This window comes from Pleurodeles waltl, chromosome 12 (assembly GCF_031143425.1).
Source record: "Pleurodeles waltl isolate 20211129_DDA chromosome 12, aPleWal1.hap1.20221129, whole genome shotgun sequence".
Lineage (NCBI taxonomy): Eukaryota > Metazoa > Chordata > Amphibia > Caudata > Salamandridae > Pleurodeles > Pleurodeles waltl.
The window spans coordinates 642,183,988-642,205,128 of NC_090451.1; the positions used below are offsets into that span (position 1 = coordinate 642,183,988).

Below are 21,141 nucleotides of genomic sequence, written 5' to 3' on the forward strand. Positions count from 1 at the left end.
TACAAGAGCACATCATTTTAACCTTCTGATTGGGTGGCAACACGAGGGCATTGCTTTACATTTTTACAAGAATTAAACCTGGCAATATCAGTCTGATAAGGATAATTTGCATTCCTTCCTGTCCCCTTATCTTGTTGGTTTGCTCTTTGTGAGCGAGACTGGGTTGTTGTTCCAAAAGTCCCCTGTGTTTCTGTGACATTACAGAGGTGCTGCTCCCTCCTGCCTCGCTCCTGAGGTAGGGCAGTGGAATAATTTTGAGCTAGCCTATAGGAAAGCCTGGAGATTTCACAAAAGTTGCTTTATGCCTCCTATAGGCCTCGAGGACTGAGAAGTGCCAGTAACATAACTTAAAAGCCTCGCAGGGGTAATAAGCACTATCTAAAAGCAATTTAAAAAAAGCTGATCTGCCACTCTACTTAATTACAAATGCATAAACAACAAGTGATGGACGGAATGCTGAACATTGTCAAACATTCACCCCCAGTCACAGATCTGGGTTTAATCCATCGTTTTTTTGCTGCCCATGCCATTCCAGTTTGGACCCAGCCATATGCAAATCAGTCTTGACCCTGTTCCCCATGGAAACAGTCCAGCCCGAACTGCTAGGCCAGATCTTCCCTGGACTGGAAACAAGCATCCTGGGCCTCGCAGGGGTAATAAGCACTATCTAAAAGCAATTTAAAAAAAGATGATCTGCCACTCTACTTAATTAGCCAGGGACACTGGAATTATGCGGCAGAGGATAACCAAATTATGTAGATGGTTTACAAAATTATGCTAGAAGAAAGTGCAAACTATGCAGCATAATGCCATGCAATCTGTATTAGTATTCTAGAATCATTTTGAGTTGTTAAAACTGTCGGGGCATGTTACTCCTCCTTAGTACCAGTCTAACACCGGAGTACAACAGTCAGCAACTCATAGGTGACCCGTTAAATTTTGCAAAGATTACGCCACTGCATTGAGCAGCGTTTGGACTCTTTGTTTAGTATCTTTTGATCCTTTTGGGCTACAAAGACATTTTTGTTTGGTAACCGGCAAATTATGCAGCAGATGGCGGATTACGTGGCAAATCCACAAGTACTGTATATTGTGGCTGCTTGTAAACCGCATTGTTCCAGGGGACCTGATAATAGATCTGCATTCTTTGCCTCCTCCACTTTTTAGGGCTTTATGGTTGATTTTAGATTATGCCACGTGAAGTTACACCTCTCTTGTCTCTATTTAGTTCTGTTCGCCTTTTCGGTTTAATTTGTAGTAGTGGTGTATTCTCATCAACCAAACTGGACCAAAAAAAATCCTGGCCTCCTACAGCGTATCCCCACCACTACCCTCTGCAAACCTCTTCCCTTCCCCCACCCAAATGAAAAAATAATCATCTGGCCCACTTCTGCTACCAACACCCACCCCTTGATGCATCCCTACTCCCGACCGCCCCAAAGCTGTGCTCCCTGCCCTCGCTTTGAGCTGGCACCTCACTGGCGGCCAGCCACTTGTCAATGCAGGTTTTATTTCCTCTTCCATAGACACCTGCAGTGACCAAGGAGAAGACAGCTGGAGTGGAGACAGCACTACCTGCGTTCTCCCATCTTGGAGACCCAAGAAAGGCGTAAGAAGTCAGATGAAGCCTCCAACATCCATTCCACCATCACACTTAGGTCTCTGGAGACTCTGGCAATTCTGTTTCTTTCGGTTGTTTACTATAAAGGCTTCCCGTAGAAGCCATATACAACATGTAGAATTATAGATGGGTAACAGAGGATTATTGGGGTATTTTTCACTGAGGGATCCTGAAGGACATCAAATAGACAACAAATAGACAACAAGAGCACAGGACCTCGAGATAAAAACATCTCAGTAATTCACTTTAATACCCATCTATAACTTTAATTATGTATGGCCCCCAAAATCATCTGCCCATTTTTTCAACTAATCTCAGGAGCAAAGTGACAATGGGGAGGCATACCTAACATGGCCTCCCCTCCCAGACTCCAATGTGCGAAATTAATACTGTACCCACCATCCTTAAGTATCCCTTACCAAATTCCCTGCTTCCCTTCCCCCTCCTGCAGCTTTGCTTTTGACTTTCATTCAAAGCAAGCAAATAGAGCTCTGCTGAGCCCTGTCAGCCTGGCCTGCAACACAGCAACAGTGGGTAACAATGCCTTTTGTTATTGACCGTTGCTGCTTATAGCTGGGAGGTATCAGATTTAGAAACTGAAATAAACGATAGAGGCTCTCCACCAGAGCCGTGCATAAAAAATATATTCTCAGATCAGTATTGAGTATGGAGACTCCCCTTCAGAACCTGCAGTATTTGTGTAAGCTTTTTTCTGTATTCTGCAGGACTCCTTATGTAGACCCTTGAAACATGAAGCACTGTGTAAGACCAGCCATCCTCCCTCCTCCAACCTCCACAGAACAGGGGAAAACCAGTGCATCATTAACACACACTGGGATCTGTTGGCTCTGTAATAGCTTGCTGCAGATAATCTTTCACATTAATAGAAGTGTTCTCTTGTTTAGTTTGTGCTGGGGGACTTATTTACACACATAGAGACTGCTAAAGGAGTCAAAGAGGAGGGGAACTATCAATGTTTTCCTGTTTGACAGCTTTTGTGATATTTGGAAGGTGGGAGGGAGGTGGTATAGGACAGCAGGACAAATGCTGATGGCATTTCTCATGATAAATAACTTTAATGAGGGGAAATAGGAAACATGATAAGATTCTCATTGTATCTGTTCATTCTTCCCAGCTGTTCCCTGTAGTAGAATGGCTGCATGTTGGAAGGCACCTTATTGTATCTCACTTACTACAGCACATAGCTTAGAGTCCACCCACTGCCTACCATTGCTTTGCTTCATTGTAACTCTCACTAGCTTGCTTGTAATTCGTTAGCGTGTGTAGGCTCTCCTTCCGCTTCTTGGGTTTTTCCCTCCCCTGGAGCACAGCCAAAGTATCTGTGTTCCACCACTGCTTTATTTTGAAGCACTCTTTTTTGTGATCAAACATTCTATGATTTAGTGTTTGCTTTCTAGAGGTCTCCCTTGTGGACTTTTTCTTTTCCCTAGGTGCCACTCTCTCTCGCCCTTGTGCAGCGGCAGCTCTTCCGCTAAGGCAGAGTAGCGTCACCCCACTGCTTTCAGGAAAAGGAAAAATAAAATGGTAATAATGCAATGTTATTATCATTTTATTTTTCATCCGTAGCCAGGTTAGGGCGGGGCAGGGCTGGGCTGGAGGATGAGTGGTATGTGCACCATAAGTGTGCATGTCTGTTTGGCCAGCTGTGTTGGGCCGGCCAAACAGACATGCACACGTAGCATTTCTCCACCTGCTGTATTGCACAGCCGGGAGGAGAAAGTCCACATGGTCCCACTCCCTGTGTGAGCGCCAAATCAGGCCGCTTCCACCAATCACGACGCTGCTGCAATGCTGGTGACAGCAGTGTCTGGATTAGCTAAGGGGAGTGTGGGAGCCTGTGTGCTCCCCGGAAGGGGACAAGGCTGCTCAGGACGAGGACGGAAAAGGGACAAACCCATCTCCTGACGGAGCAGGTAAGTGTTCTTTTTTTATTTTTATTTTTTTATCCAACCCAGCCACCCCCATTCATTGGTGGATGCCTCTGCCATTGTGCTTCTTATCCCACCCGCACCTGTTGCTCTTGCTCGCCCGTGTGCTGCGGGCTCGCTCTCCTCCATGTTGCTTTAGTTTGTGCACTCATGTTGCTCTTTCTTACCTTGTGGTGACAACCTCGTTTCCTTCTTTTTGTGTGCTTCTGTGCTCTTACCTGCTGTCCGCCGTGTTGCTCTTGCTTGTCTCTGTGCTTCTGTGCCTGCCTTCTCCCTCCATGTTTGTCTCTCGAGTCGTGAATTTAGTTTCCTTATATCCTCCATATTACTTTCTTCCTTGGTAAGGTAAGGGGTCTGTCGGATTTCACATGGAATTTTTGCATGCACACAGACAAAAATGTCCACCCGCTCTTTCCCTCTGTTTTGAAAGTCCTTAAAATGTTAGTTATTTTACAAAATATTGTGTTTTCTCTCACTTAGTATTCCTACCAAACCGCATTCTTCCCCCTTTCCAATGCCCATTAAGCCCCTCTCATGCGCCCTGCTTGTTGTAAACTGTATTTTAACATTATATGCCAGCGAGATTGTTGGGAAATCTGAAGGTCACCGCGCCACCCTCTGCCCAATGTTACTGACCAAGCTACACCCCTGCACATACTTTTTCACTGTCACAGGTTCACTAACTCCGACACTGGAAAATTAGCACAAGAAAATAGCCTTGACACAGGGGCACAAAGGCATGCAATGATGCTAAGCAGAAATATGCAAACGCTAGGACAGAAACACCAGGACAGTGATATGGAGATACCAGCACTAAGCCTACACAGTCTAAGAGACACTGGCATGGCGGCACTGATAGGTTGTCAGTGGAGCACTGTTATGCTACGGTAGTAAAATGATGGGTTGTTCATTGAAATTGTACCGCTTCTCATCTGCTTGATACCACTAAGCCTCAGACCAGTCGCTCCCTAAGAAAACAGAAAATATCTCCAAAATGGTGTTGTACCCTTAGAAGAATAAGTAAAGAATACTGGTTCACTCTGTTTTTTCTATGGATACATGGCTCTTTTTTTGATTCTCCCGACAGCTGATGACCAATGGCTCAACGGCGCAGGCTGTAACCAGCTTCCACACAAAAGGAGGCTATTTCACCATGTACTTGGGCGGTGCCCTTGCTGTTACCGTGGCAATCTACGTCTCAGGTGGCGTCTCAGGTATAGTGCAGAAAATGCATACCTCCTTACATGATGGGGCCTTCTCAGGAAGAGGTTTGCTTTCAGTAGGTTCCTCTTTCAGTTACTACAAAAAAACGTATCTTGGTAATTTTTAGACCTGTTTGTTCTCTTCCAATCACTGGCGACTTTGTTTTCTATTGTATGTTCTATGTATGGATCTTCCTCACATGATCTTTTAGGGTATACTGTTGTCATAGATTCCTCTTTCTTCACTACTGCAATTCCAGGAGACACAATGCCTACAAAATGTTCAAAAATAGAATCTGTGGTATTAAGACTGTTAATTGGACACATTGAACCAAAATGGGCATGCCGCACACACAGTGGTCCTTTTTGGTGGTTAAGAATGGGGTTAGATTTAGGTGGTGTGGTAATGTGGCTTCAGAAAGATGTGAGAGGCAGGGCTACTGACTGATCCCTTTTGTTTGTCTTCTCCAGGAGGGCACCTAAATCCTGCCTTCTCACTCAGCATGTGCCTCCTAGGACGCTTCCAGTGGAGGAAGCTACCGCTGTTCGTCGTCATACAGATTGTTGCATCATTTGCAGCTGCTGGAACAGCCTATGCTCTTTATTATGGTGTGGTAACCCAGAACATCTCTCCCCTTTTATTGCTGCAATGTTATATCCTATATTTCCTTCATTCTGCTGTCTCCTTACTCAATTGTTCCCTCTTGCTGCCTCCTGTATTTAGTTTGTCCCCCTGTCTCTTATTGTGTTCTGTTCCTACTTGTTTGTAGGTTGTATAGTGCAATTTATGGAAGCTGTATTTAGGTACAAAGTAAGGGAGTGTGGGACAAAAGGGGTAGGGGGCTAATCCATGATAGGTGACCATAACAATTGAGGCAGACAGCACGTGAAAAGAGGATTGTAGTTGTTTCCAAGTGGAGATGGGGAGTCAGTGTGGAAATATTAAGATGTAGCAAGATGTATGTAGGGAAGTGTTTCAATTTTTTTAATGCTTGTGGAAGATGAGGAAGGGAAAGTAGTTGTCTAATTTTAACTGAGATCTTGTTCCAGATCCTGGAGGGAGTAGAAAAATGTTTTCACATTCTTGAACTCTTGATTTCTAGTATTGCAATGCGTCCAGATAATGATGGATCATACTTTAGAATACATAGTAATCATACAAAAACTCTTAAAGGTAATGGAGGCCGATAGAGAGAGCTGATGGAGTTCCCTGAGAGCCTCTGAAGGCTAAAGATCAGGGACTGGTCACTTGGTGCAGAATACTTCTTAGAATGGTGTGGTGGGATTCTGGGACACGTCTGGGCAGGACATTGCTTCTATGAAGATGCAAGAGGACCAGACCTTCAATGGTAGTACTTAAGACTCTTTCAGGAAAAGAAGAACTGTACTTTCCAACTCATTGACAGTCGGTGTCATGCAGTTTTCGTCTTTGGAATGATGTGGGTTTTGTAAGGAGAAAGGTATCAATGTTGAAGCCAAGCCACTTGGCACTGATTATCAGTTTGAGGTCTGATGCCATCTTGAAGCACTCATAGATTATTGAGTCTTAGTTGTAGTTTTGCAGTTTTATTTATTTACGGTTTAATATAACATAAACCAAACCTAAATGGGTATCAGAAGACTTTACAACAATTAAAACTAAACAAGATGCATGTTTACATGAAGCAGGATATCTTGTGTTTGTTACGGTTTAGTCTCAGCAGGATAAGGATCCATTTGGTTTTCGTTGGTGTTAGACCTGTCAGCTGTTGACATGGTTCCCCTGACTTTTTCCGTTTGAACCCTGTTTTTGATCCTGTGCGTAGTTCAGTTTTTGCTGTCTTTAGGACTCTGGGCATTTTACCACTGCTCACCAGTGCTAAAGCATAAGTGCTCGCTGTCTAAATTGTATTGCTGATTGGTTTATCCATGATTGGCATTTCTGATTTACTAGTGAGTCCTTAGTATAGTGCACCAATTGTGCCCAGGGCCTGTAAATCAAATGCTACTAGTGGGCCTGCAGCAGTGATTCTGCCACCCACATGCCACATGAGTAGCCCTGTAAACATGTCTCAGACCTGCCACTGCAGAGTTTCTGTGGGCAGTTTATAACTGCTATTTCTACATGGCAAGTACACCCCCTTACCAGACCCAAACCTTCCCTTTTACTATATGTAACCCACCCCTAAAGTAGGCCCAAGGAAACACCATGCGCAGGGTTCAGTGTATTTAAAAGGTAGGACATGCACTGATGTGTTTTACATGTCCTGATAGTGAAATACTGTGAAATTCATTTTTCACTATTGCAAGACCTGTCCCTCCCTTAGGGTAACAAGGCAATTGCTTTGAAATACCTTTTAAGTGTAATTTCCCATTGGGAGCAGATAGAGATACTGAGTTTGGGTTCTCCGAACTCACAATTTTAAAAAAACATCTTTTGGTGAAGTTGTTTTTTAAATTGTAGGCTTGAAAATTGTACTTTAGAAAGTGGATATTTTCTTGCATAACCATTCTGAGACTCTGCCTGTCTGTGGAATACATGTCTGGGTCACGGTGACCGTTGGGCTGTTTGTAATTTGCTCTAGATAGCCACACAAAGAAGGCTGAAGGGTGGCCTGCATTTCCTGATGGGTCTTCCTGAGCTGGGCGGGAGGAGCTGACACTTGCTACCGAATAGTGCTGTGCCTGCCCTCGCATAAAACAGTCTCCAAACCCCTGGATTGTGTCTGGGGCCAGGGCAGGGAAAGGCAGGGTCTTATGCACTACAAAGACTGCTCTTTGAAGTTTGCCTTCTTCAAAGACAGAACTGGGTATAAGCATTGGACCTCTAACACAACTAAGTTAGAATACTTCTAGAGTGAAGACATTCTGCCAGGAAGAAGAACTGGATGCTTAAGGAGGGACTGCCACTCTGTCTGCTGCTTTGTTGTGCTGGCATGCTACTTGCTGCTTCTATCCTAGGAGTGAAAGTACAGGACTTTGCTTTCTCCATCCTGTTTTCCAAGGTTTTCCAAGGGCTTGAACTGAGCTTGCCTCCTCTTAAAAAGTCTGAGCCATCAAAGACTTCAGCTGCCAGCGACTGGGCTTTCTTGCTGAGAGTCTTGACTTTCCAAGTGGTGCCAAATCCAGTTCCTGGGCCCTTGGAAATGAGCTCTGGTGCAACAAAGAAGAAACTAAGCACAGCGACTCCAGAGCGACTTTGGAATCGGCGCCGCTCTCCAACTCCGGCTCCGGATTGCTGCCTTCACCGGGGCTGTGGTCCCCGCTGAGTGCAACAACTGCGACCTGCAACACAGGCCCAATGACACTGCAGCACCTCCAAAGTCCCGCCACAGCGAGCGTCCCGAGTGCTGTGTCCCTGATGACCTGGACACCCGACTCCATTGCAAGACCTTTGGCCTCGTGGCGTGATCACGACACCCCGAACTCGACACCTCGCATCTTGACCTGCTGGATTAATCGTTCTTGCCGGATCGTATGGAATCAACACCGCATCACCTCCCTTGCAACTGCAAGGAACTGACACCTCACTTGGCCTGCCTAGCAATAAGAAACCGATGCTTCACCTCCCAGGTACAGTAAGGAACCTATGCCGCACCACTCCAGCGACGCCTCACCTCCCCGTCTCGGCAATGTCTTTGTTTCCTCATTGCTTTCCAAGGTACAGTACCTGGGATCCATGCGACTCCAAGACTGGCCTGCAGCACCTCGCGAGTGGCGTCAGACTGTTGGGAACGACTCAGTCAAGATTCAGTGATAGCCCTGGTTGGAGCTATTGTGTTTCTAAGCAAAATTTGTGTCTTTAATTGTGTATGTTGGATGTTTGTCATTTTGGTCTTGTTTTACTCAAATAAATATTGGCTATTTTTCTAAGCTGGTGTGGAGTACTTTTGTAGTGTTTTCACTGTGTAAGTGTAAAAATACTGTACACATTGTCTCTGAGATAAGTCAAACTGCTTGTGTCAAGCAACCAAGGGAGTGAGCAGGGGTTATTTTAGCTGTATAACTCTCTCATCCTGACTAGAGTGAGAGTCTCTACTTGGACAGGGTGCAACACACTGCCAACTAGAGACCCCCATTTCTAACAGTTGGATAGAGTTTGAGTTAATCCTTAGACTGTCTAGCTTGGAAGGGGAGCAAAGCAGTTCATAGACAGTCAACATCATGCATAGATAAAATTTTTGAGCATAGTTTGGTGTCATCAGCCATCTGACATATTTTATGACCTTGTGTGTCAGAACTGTTCAAAGTGGCTCCATGTAAAAGTTGACAATAGGCTTAGAAATGATTAAGCCTTAGGGTTGAGGGGGGCGTGGCCTGCTGAGCAGCGAGATGGCCGCTCTCTGAGTGAGCTCCGCCGGCCGGATCGAAATCCTTCAATTATCCTACACATCGGGGCGAGCCTAAGCTGCCAAAACCTGTAGGAAACGTGCGGATGACGGAGCGACGCAGGTGGAGGCACGAGACTCTAATTTTTTATTGCCTGTGAGGAGCTGGGGGACCGCATGGCCTGAGAGCGGAGCTGGCGGGGGCGTCTGCCGGGGCTCGCTGGTGGAGGAGCCGTGACTCTGGCCGGGGGCGTGTGCTGGCGGCGGAGCCTAAGCTGGGGCAGCGCCGGGACGTGGAAAGGTCCCGGCATTGCTAAAACTGCCCAAGAGATCCTGTCAGCGCTGGGGTGTTGAGGCGGCCTCTGGGCTGCCTAAGAGCGGAGCTCAAGGAGCCGTGCGACCGGGTGGCGGCGCTGGGCTAGGAACGCGGCTCGCGGGCTCAGACGACGCCGGCAAGACGTGGGACCCCCATAAAAACTATACATGTGATATTTGGGCTGCACTCCGACGGACGGAGGTGGCCCGCTGAACATCATTGCTGAGCCTGAGGCGGGGGTCGGAGTAACAGATTTCGGAGGCGGCCGCCGCCATTTTGAGGCCAAAAGCACCGATGACAAAGTGAGGTGGTGCGCGGACTGTAGAGAGGCTGAGCACCGGCGCGGAATCTCGCGGATGCCGAGGGCGCTACAGGGAGGAAAATTGGAGCTTTGGAGAAGGTGGAAGTGCCTGGTCTGCCCGGCGCCGCGAGTGGCGTGCTCCGATGATGCAGAGGTGAGGCGACTGGGAGCCTGTGAGCAAACACAGCTAGGAAAAAGGCGAAACGTGGATAGTAAGGACAGGTGCTGCTAGGGCCTGTCCGGTTGTCTCGTGAGTGTGGGGGGGTGAACGGAGGTCCCTCCCCCCCGCCGCCCTGCGCCAGTGGATGGTATAGTGGACATTTGCTTACACCCTGGCAACGGTGTTGGTCAAATGCGGAGAGTCAATCTAAGGGAACTCAGTGGAGGTGCTGACGGTGACAACGTGGCTTGTTAGAGAAGAATCAGTCAGCAAGAGCGCCGTGAAGGAGGTAGGGGTGCCCTGCTGCGGCTACTCGGGAACGGAGGTGGCTGCGGGCCTTGGCTGTTGGCTAGCGGCAGGACCAGGTGGATTTCTCGCTACAATGGGGAAGCATGATGCTAAGCAGCCGAAGCTGAACTTTGATCATAAGCGCTCCACGCGTCAGGGAGAGTTGGAGCAGGGGCCCCAGGCGGCGGAGAGGCGCGATCTGGCCGCTGACGATCAGGGTGAAGATTTGCGCACGTTGATGCTTGAGATGCGCTCCAGACTCCGTAATATTGATACTAAACTGGACAATCTCACCAGTCAGTTAGACTCTGTGAAAACTCAGGTGGCCACACACGAGACGAGGTTGGACACGCTTGAGGCTCGCCAGTCGGAGTGTCATGAGTTTCAAGTGGAAACGAGGGACCAGCTCCTGCACATGGACAAATTATTGGGAATAATCCATGCGAAGAATGAGGACTTGGAAGCGCGATCCCGGCGCAATAATCTACGCATCACGGGGATCCCAGAGACCACTGCCATAACTAAGATGGAAACATATATCACTGAACTCCTACACGAACTGTTTGACCTTAGCCTCTCGGCGGTGTTTGCGGTGGAGAGGCCGCATAGGTCGCTGGGCCAGAGGCCCCCTGTGGGAGCGCCGCCCCGGCCTATAATTGCGAGAATCCTGAACTACCAAGATCGAGATTTGATCCTTAAACTGGCAAGGGGGAGACGATCCATCGCGCACAAGGGCAATAACATCTCCTTTTACCCTGACTTCACCCCGGCTGTCCAGGCTGCCCGCCGGTAGTTTCAGCCTGCAAAGCGACTTCTTCTGCAGGCGCAGGTCCCGTACTCCCTCCTCTACCCGGCTAAATTAAAGGTGTCCTTCGAGGGGTCTGCCCACATATTCACTGATGCCAAGGAGGCGATGAAGTTCACAAAACGTGTGGGACGTAAATCCGCACAACATTCCAGGGATGCTGCGGTGACAATGGATAGCAGGCTCTGCGACAATGAGTAAACGCGGATCCAATCTAATATATCCTGTGGGGAATGGCTCCTATTTAAAAGTGTCTTCTATCCGCTGGAGGGGGCGATGCATTTATGATGCCTATTGTTCAATCTTTGTCATCTGCCATTCTAGATAGATCTAAACTATTAGGTTTTGAGCGGCGAGGATCCCCTGCAGATCTTCCGGCCACCCCGTTTCACACGGGGAAGTAGCCGGCATCGCCACACCCCCTCGGGAATGTTCCCTTGTTTATTAAAATGTCGCTTTGGGGATAGTATGGGGAAGGCTAATCTACGACCCGGTTGGGGGGTTGGAGTGGGTGGGGGGAGGCTGGTTGGGGTTGTTATTTTGTTGTTTACTGCCAATATCTATTGTATGCTATCTGTGTGGTGTCTTGAACGTACAGCTTGGTCAATGTCAGCATGTCTTATTGCACCTTATATAATGTGTGTGGGAAATGCCAAGAGTGGATAAAACCGTGAACTGTCTCACCTGGAATGTTAGGGGGCTCAACGACCACACTAATCCTAGGTTGGTACATGCATATTTGGTGCGGCATGGTGTGGATGTCTGCCTATTGCAGGAAACTCATTTGAACACCGCCCCTGCCCAAAGACTGCGTCACACCAGATGGGGCCATGTTTATTCAGCTATCTACTCCAATTATGCCCGAGGGGTGGCGATACTGATACGACGCGGGTTGGACTGGCGGGAGGGCGCTGTTCTATGTGACCCAGAGGGGAGATATGTTTTGGTACAGGGCACTGTGTGCGGTGTTTCGGTAGTATTCGTGGCCGTGTATGGGCCTAATGCTGACTCTCCAGGTTTCTTCCATAAGCTATGGGGGCAAGTGAAAGCCACTGGATGCGATACAATTGTATGGGGAGGTGATTTCAATGCAGTACTTGATGACAAAGCAGATAGGAAGGGGGTAGCTCGCACATTGAATCCGTTGGCGGGTTCCGCGCTGCGGGAAATAATGCTGGATGGCACGCTGGTTGATGTATGGCGAGGTAGACATGGGGACCTGAAGGAGGGCACTTGTATATCGACCTATAGCGGTGCGTGGTCCCGTCTGGACTTCTGGCTGGTGTTGCGAGATGTTGCACTGTGGACGGCGCAGGTAGAGCACATGCCCCGCACGCTGTCCGACCATGCGCCCTGTATGCTGAGGTTACTACTTCCTGGGGGTCCTTCCCCGGCGTTCTCGTGGCGACTCCCACCCCAGGCACTACTTGATGTTGCATTCAGAGAGGAGATACGGACTGATATCACTGACTATTTTGAGCGTAATGTGGGGTCGGTTGACACAGAGGCGACTCTGTGGGAGGCCTTCAAGGTCGTCATTAGAGGCCAATGTATAGCCCGGCAGGCGGGTATATTGAGGGCGATACGAGGCACTCTGGTAGCACTGGAAGCCGATATAAAACGACTCGAAAGCACTTTTTTAGAGGCTGGAGAGTCAGAGGTGGCGGGGCTGTTGAAAACCAAATTATTGGAGTATGAGGAGGAGGCGTTGCGGGAGGTCAGGTTTCTGGGGAAATATGCGGAGGCGAGGCGCTACGGTCAGGGAGGAAGACCGGGGAAGGTCCTAGCAAATATGCTTAGACCGCCGCGTCCCGCGACATATATCCATGAACTACGCACAACTGATGGCGAACTGCTTCATGACAAGGAGAACATTGTAGGAGCATTCTCCAAGTTCTATTCTTGTTTATATACCAACACCCAAGATGAATGCCCGGAGGAGCTTGCATCTTACCTAGATTCCATTGCATTGATATGGCTCAACAATAACCACAGAGAATATATGGACCTCCCGATAGACGCCGGAGATGTGGCACAAGTTATCAGGAGCCTGCCGCCTGATAAGGCGCCGGGACCTGATGGTCTGACAACAGCTTTCTATAAGGCATACGTAGATGAGCTGTCGCCCCGGTTGCTGGCAGTGTACGAGGAGGCCCTGGAGAGAGGGGTGTTGCCTGCCACTATGCACGAAGCGCTGATTATCACGCTGCTGAAGCCGGATAAACCTGCTGACGATCTAAACTCATACCGGACCCTATCTCTGATTAATGTAGATGTGAACATTTTAGCCAAACTGCTCGCTAACCGGGTGCAACCAATGTTGTCGATGGTCGCACTCCCTGACCAATCTGGTTTTATACCAGGGAGGGCGACTTCCCACAACCTGCGAACTATCTTCGCTGCATTACATTACCTACACCCGAGGTCAGAGCTGCCGTGGTATTTTTAGATGCCACTAAGGCCTTTGATACGATTGAATGGCCATATTTATTTCATATATTAAAAAGGATGGGTTTCAGTACGTTGCTGCTTAAGAAAATTTGCCTACTTTACACTTTACCCACAGCCAGAGTGCGGGTGAATGGCCTGGTGTCTGAACCGTTCCCTGTCTTGCGTGGTACTAGACAGGGTTGTCCTCTCTCCCCACTGCTATTTGCCATAGCTATGGAGCCGCTGGCAGCGAGGATTAGGCAACATCATACTGCAAGAGGTATAGGATTCAGATCTAGAAACCTTCTAATATCACTATACGCGGACGATGTGACCCTTTATCTTACCAATCCAGCGGACAACTTGGATCCCATCCTGTGGGAATTTGTCCGATTCGAGGGTTTCGCGGGCATCTCCATTAACTGGTCTAAATCGGTAATCTTTCCCCTCACGGACGGCACTACGGAGGTGTACTCTGAATACCCCCTGCGCTGGGAGGCAGAAAAAGTCAAATATCTGGGGATTTGGATCAGCTGGGACCTTCAGGAGATCTGGGGCCTTAACTTTGGCAGGGCTATGATGTGGTTGAGCGAGAAAGTGAAATTATGGACTTCCCTGCCCTTATCACTAACTGGGCGGATCGCGTTGACAAAAATGATAGTGTTACCCAAATTCCTTTATCTATTTGTCAATATACCTATACCGCTTACAGCACACTTCTTTACCACTCTACGGTCATGCCTGGTGGAGCTGGTGTGGGCAGGCGGACAGGCCAGGGTGGCGTGGGACACGCTGGCACTGCCGCTGCGACAGGGAGGTTTGGGTGCCCCAGATATAAAACTGTATGCCCTCTGCGCTCAGGCTCAGTTCTTGCATTTTTGGACCCACCCTGTCCCTTTTCAGCCTCACGTGGCAGTGGAACGAGATGTGGTGGCGCCCCTTCCACTTGGAGTGGCGATATGCGCTAAGGCGAGACGTCCTAGAGCAGATGTAGATACGGCTAGGATGCTGCAGTGGGTATGGGAGGAGTTGCGCAAGAGGGCCGGGGTCCTACTGTTGTATGCTCCATCGCTCCCTTTGATGCATAACCCGATGCTGCCATGTGTGGCTGATGGGATAGCGGGTCACCTGATTGACAGGATGCATCTCCGCACCTTTGCAGACCTTTTTCCCAATGGCAAGTTTATGACTCCCCCGGCGCCGGAGGAGGGGGGTACTGTGCCCTTTTCCGAATTATTTCTGTACCATAAACTACGTGCGGCATGCCGGACACTATTCGGGGGGTTCCCTGACGTGCCGCCGGTCTTTACAGCCTTGGAGGCGGTGGTGGGCTCCCCTTCTCCCCGAAAGCTAGTAACTTGTATTTATCGCCATATGCAAAACATGACACCGGGGGTGGCGCCTAAATCTATGCTGTATTGGAACGAGGAGCTCCAGCCTGAGATTTCTGAGGAACAGTGGGAGTTCTGCTGTGGGCAGCTTACTGAGCTTTTGCCAAATTACAAGCTGCGTTTAATACATTTTAAATACCTGCATAGGTTCTACAGAACCCCCATCAGCCTGAAAAGAATGGGACTTAGGGAGACGGATGAATGTTGGCGATGTGGGTCGGCCTCGGCCTCTTTCTTACATATAGTGTGGTCCTGCCCGAAGTTGAAGGGTTATTGGTCTCAGATTTTTGTATCGGTAAACCAGATAGTGGGCCGCTCGGACATCCCTTCCCCTCTGCTTGGGTTACTAGGATATGTCAGGGACACTCCGCCAGCAGTGCGCAGGCTACATGCATTACTTTTACTGTTTGCTAAACGACGAGTGGCGATCCACTGGGGTAGGCAGAGGGTGCCCACGGTGAGGGATTGGCTGGCGGATGTAACTTACGGGCACACGCAACTAACCACATTCTGGGATTTAATGCCGGCTGCATCTAGGCCCCGTGACATCTGGGATCCGTTTGTGAGTTGGGCTCGGGAACATCAGAGCAGGGAATCAGAGGGAGATACCCTAAGTGAATGATCCCTGGGAGGGGGGTGACGGTGGGGATACATCGCACTCCTCTCCTCTCACATCATGGAGGGAATGCCTGTAACACTAGCATGACCCTGACCGCTGCCCCTGTTTTCTTCCGCGGCTGCCCTCCCTGCACACTAAGGCAGAATGTTGTGACCCTCCGAGCCCATGTACCCAGTCTAGGAGCTTGTAATCTCTATTGATGTGGACATGATGACTATTGTAATATGTTCCTTTCTGTATGACACTTAATAACATACTATATGTAACACACTAATGATGATAACTGGCAAGGTTGTTTGTTGTATTTTTTATATCGTGAAATACTCAATAAATAAAATAATTAAAAAAAAAAAAAAAAAGCCTTAGGGTTTGTCACAGGTCATGGAGATGGTTTCCAACTGCAAAGTGCCCATCTGAATAAGTAGGGTGTTTGTTAAGTATGTCTTGAATACTGTAGGTGGCTTCCTTTGAGGCTGTTTTGGTGGAGAGGGTGATGGCTATTGTCCACAGTATTAAAGACCAGGGAGACGTTGAAAAGTACAAGGAGACAGAGATTCCCATGGTGTGTGATGTGGAGTACATTACCATTTTCTAACACATAGTAGTATGTATAATTACTAAAATGCCCGAGCCAAATCAGCTTGTGGGTGCTTTGATTTAAGAGAGGTCAGTAGGAAACACCATTTTAGAAGATTTGGTTGAAAGCAATGTTCTCAGGTCAATCTCCAAGGCATTCATTGTGCTTGAGATTTACTGCATATAATCTATTGTAGTATCCTAGCCTACAAAATATTAATGATCAACAGGGACCTCTATATGATCCTTGCTGAAAAGGTTTGAGACCCTGTTCAGCAAAAATTTAACTGAGGTCACAGACTCAACAGCTGATGGTGGAAGGCTATCCACTGACCAGGACTTTGGGTTTAAGTAAACACCTACAAGCCTCATAGAAGTAGGTGTACATTTAATGCAATTTTTATCATTGTATACCCGTTTAGTCAATTCCACTCTGGAAATCTATTCCACACCTGGACCCTCTTTTCCTCCAAATCCTAGCAGATTAAATTAGCGCTGTCTAAATATAAAAATAATGTACTTGTAAAGCACACAGTAACCCCTGGGACACTTTGGCACTGAAAAAATAGGTGTTTATTGTTATCCAACATCATAGTACTCATTTTATTGACCTCAAAAGGATGTGAAACCTGAGGCATTGAGATCGAAATAAGGTTTCTGGAGTGGATGTGTTAGTCTACTGAAACACATAGGCCCTCATTATGACACTGGCAGTGAGTGTTAAAGAGGTGGTAATGCTGCCAACAGGCTGGCGATAAATACTGCCAAAGTATGACCATGGCGGTGATACCTCCCATAGGCAGCCAACGTACCACACCAATCACCAGGGCGTCAACACCACTGACCACGGCGGTATCCATCAACAGCCAGGCGGGAGACAAGGTACCGCCCACCATATGATGACATAGCAAACCGCCAGGATTTCCGGGGTGGTATCAATGCCATCAAAAGCCTGGCGGAAACACTGCACAGAAGACGAAAGACTCACCTTCAGGGACACAGAGGATACCGCCGCCGCCATGGAACCGGAACTTCAAGTCTTCCCGATGCTCTTCTACGCCATGGCCTTCCTGGAACACCAACGCCAACGAAGTAGACGACGGTGAGTACAGCTACCTAGCACACAAGGAAGGGAGGGAGGAAAAGGACACAGACACACAATACGCACCATTCACACACACACCATACACAGAACCAGCTGCAGAGTAAAACGAACATCACAGGACTTACGTCAAATTAAAACAAGGACCACAATGAGAATGAACGAACCCTGTAATCTGATGCCAACAGCCACCATAATGTCTTTTCGAAAGCAAATGCAGGCTTCAATGTCCAGAATGGGCCAATGGCCAGTCCAAAGTACAAAAGGGCCACATGGCCACAGGGCACAGTCCAAGGCCCAACATGACTCCTGACACAATCCAGAATCCACTGTGCAGGGGCATCATGTTGGAAATGGGCAGGCACCTCTGGGGGAAGGGGAGGTTGAGGAGGCACCCCAGCTGATGTGGGGAACATGCCCACTGGTTCTGGAGGGGGCTCCTTGCCCAACAGTTTATGGAGGGTTGGCTACATGCCCTCTGCTGGTGGAGGTGTAACCCTGGCTGCTTCTGCTGGAGGTGAGAGCTCCTTGCCCTCTGGTGGAGGTGTAACCCTGGCTGCCTCTGCTAGAGGTGAGGGCTCCTTCCCCTCTGCTGGTGGAGGGGGCCTCTTGCCTTTCTTTGGTGGTGGAGTGGGAACCTTCCCTTTCTTTGGTGGTGGAGGGGGATCCATTTGTCCCCTCTTGTGACGGGTCCCCTTGACTTTTGACATGTCACTCGTGTCCTTGCCTCCAGGACTAGGATGTGCATCCACTGTCCCCATCGCTTGGTTTTCACCACCCTAGTCCTCCCTTTCTGAGGCGGAGGTGTGCTTTTAGTAGGAGTGGCAGCCATCACACTCTGGGGCCCCTTTGTGCCAGCAGCTGATGATTTCATAGGAGCAGTGGCAGACTGTTTGGCTGAGGTGCTGTGCTGGGTCGTTGGGACCCTGCTCTTATGTGCAGGATGGGGGGTGGAGGGGGAGGGAAGAGGTCAAGATGTGCAAAGAAAAGCTTCTTAGGGACGTTGGGGCGGGATGTGGGAGCAGGGATGGGAGCTGAGGTTGAGGGAGTGGCTGTCAGAGGTGTATGTCTGCTGGACTTGGGTGCAGGTGCATGGGCAGTATCCATGTGTGAGGTGGATGGCTGTTGGGAGTCTCAGTGTGTGCGTTTGTGTCTCTTTGGAGGGGGGAGACTTGGGTGGGAGAGGACAAAGGGGACACGTAGATGGATGTTGTGGAGGTGTCTACAAGTGAGGTGTGTGTGCGCTGCTTGATGTGGTGGTGGCTGCTGATGCAGTGCATGCAGGTGTGAGTGCAGATGTGACTGTGAGGGAGGAGGGGGAGACAGCAGAGGCAGTGGATGTTGTTGTATGTGCAACTATCTGTTGTTTGTGTGAGTGCTTGTGGCCTGAAGTGTGCTGCCTGTGTTTGACTGTGCTACTCTTGTGTGATGTTTTGTGTACATGGTTGTCTGTATGTGGGGTGAGGAGACTGGGACTAGGAAGTGCTAGTTGGAGGGTGGGACAGTAGGAACAGGGACTCTGGCTACCATCAGAGAGGAGGCCAGAGCCTGAAACGATCTCTATAGGGCAGCCAACCCACCGTGGATGCCCTCGAGGTAGGCTTTGCATTGCTGCATCTGGGTTGCCAGTCCCTGGATGGCATTCACTATGGCTGACTTCCCTACAGAGATGGATCTCAGGAGGTCAATAGCCTCCTTACTGAGGACAGCAGGGCTCACTGGGCAGGGCCTGAGGTGCCTGGGGCGAAGTAGACGCCCACCCTCCTGGGTGAGCGTGCACGGGCAACTCACTGGGGGCTACTGGGAGGGCGGTGCTGTTATTGGGGGTGACACGTGTACCTGTAGCTGTGGTGGGCACAGAGGTGTCCACCACCACCAGGGAGATTCCATCGGAGGAGGAATCTGAATCAGTGTTGTCACCTCCTATCTCTGCCGTGGTGCTCCCTTCACCCTCCGTCCCACTGGTCCCCTCGGCGTCTGTGAACTCTGCCTCCTCGGTCCTGTGGGATGTAGCTTCCTCGGTCGCCGGTGCCACTGCTCCTCTTCCAGATGATGGTAATGCACACATGAACAGGATGATAGAAGAAAATAGGGGGGAGGGGGAGAGAAAGGGAGCACTGGGTCAATTACAGCACCAGCACCACAGATGGCATACACATTACCATCACACACAGGGATCAGGATTGAGCACTATGCATTGCAGTGGCATTCCATTGGCTAGGTGCCACAGCAAGATAAGAGCCAACCGCTGCCAACTGCACCCCTCCTGGGACCCACTAAGCCCTGTCTGACATGGAATGCCACATAGCTAGGTTATAAGATTTTGCTATACACCCATTTACTTTGAGCTGGACCACGCAGCAATGTCTGAGCTGGCATTAAGGGACACACACTAACTGAAACCCACCACCAGGATCCCATGCCAGACAACAAAAATGGTTGTAACACCCACTGTATTCATCCCCTTGTAGCTGCTGTGCTGCCCTCAAGCACCCATCCAGCTCTGGGTAGGCCACTGCCAGCATGCAGGCCATCAGGGGGGTCAGCTTCCGATGGGCACCCTGCCCTCATTGGGAGACCATCCCCAGCTGGGCCTCCCCTGTCTTTCAGGCCCAGCGTCTCAGGTTTCCACCTTTTCCTGCAGTGGGTGCTCCACCTGCTATAGACCCCCAGAGTCTGCCCCTCCTCGGCGATGGCACGCCACAAACTCTTTTTCTGATGGGCGCTGACCTGCAGAGGTAATGCAGACAGGAGGACACCATTAACCATACAATCCAGCCTGTCACACATACGGCCCAAAAAGACAATTTCCATCTCCATTGGCACGCACATCACCCAGAGCACTGCATGTACACTACCACCAGACATACCCCCCACCCAAATGACACACTACTAGCACACACATCTTGTTGCATGCATCGTCCCAGTGGTGTACTCACCTGTTGGTCTGGAGGCCTATACAGCCGCCAATACAGGGGTAGGACCCCATACACCAGGTGCTCTAACTCCTCTAAAGTGAAGGCAGGAGCCCTTTCCCTTGTCACACGGACCATGGCAGGATCCAGACACAGGTCACAGCAGCACATGCAGTGTAGTTGTTGTCCTGTGGAAAGTCAGGAATCAAGTGAGGTTATAGACAGAAAATGGCAGTCATGTCCTCGGCGGTGTACTCCGTCACCGCCGCCGATGATCCCCATTGGACACTGTACTCCATGGAGCCCCATTTTAGCCAATGAGGAATATCACGGCGGTGCAAGACTGCCTTACGCCAGGACACCCAACGCCGCCGAAGTTACATCACTTCCATCTGTCCATACTTACAGGACAGGCGCTCGCCATTTTATGGTGGTGGACGACAATCAGGAATTGGAAAACTGCGTCATTGCTGTAAGTTGTACATACCTTGCCATTCACATTGTTCGCTTACATACATGCTCAGTTACACAGAGGTGGTAGTTCCATTGTTCAGTTTGTGACACCCTTCTCACTTTTGTGTCCCTTAGATACCTACAACTGTGGAGGAATAGGAGGAGGAGACAAGACCCCATGTACAGACCCCTTGTGGACCTGGCTACACTGGAGGACGGGCACATAATACTGACCTATAGACTGGACAGGGCCACAATCACAGAGCTGTGTACTCAGTTGGAGCCTGATCTGATATCAGCTATCAGTCATCCCACTGGGACCCCCCCTCTTGTGCAAGTTCTATCAGTGCTCCATTTCCTGGCAACTGGTTCTTTCCAAGTGACAGTGGGCTAGGCAGCAGGGATGTCACAGCCAACGTTCTCAATAATGCTGTCAAGGGTTTTGTCTGCCTTGCTCAAACATATGTGCAGCTACATAGCTTCCCCCCAAGTGGAACTTGGCCACTGTGAAGGCTGGATTTTATGCAATGGGACATATTCCTAATATTATTGGGGCGATTGACTGAACACATATTGCATTTGTCACCCCACCCCCAGCATAAGGGACAGGTGTTCAGGAATCAGAAGAGTTTCCACTCACTCAATGTGCAAATGGTGTGCCTGGCGGACCAGTACATCTCCCACGTCACAGCCAAGTATCCTGGGT

General features: G+C 49.3%; 1 protein-coding gene and 1 long non-coding RNA gene across 2 annotated transcripts in view; one reads left to right on the top strand and one right to left on the bottom strand.

Moving 5' to 3' along the window:
- LOC138268493 (uncharacterized) overlaps nt 1–21,141 on the bottom strand; it is a 178,067-nt gene that overhangs the window by 107,917 nt on the left and 49,009 nt on the right. The gene's annotated exons all lie outside the window — the stretch shown is intronic.
- Nucleotides 1–21,141, top strand: part of AQP10 (aquaporin 10) — a 50,102-nt gene that overhangs the window by 13,027 nt on the left and 15,934 nt on the right. The window contains exons 2-3 of the mRNA XM_069218200.1: nt 4,658–4,784; nt 5,244–5,381. Of these exons, the coding sequence (XP_069074301.1) occupies nt 4,658–4,784; nt 5,244–5,381 (265 nt within the window). The remainder of the gene's footprint in view (nt 1–4,657; nt 4,785–5,243; nt 5,382–21,141) is intronic.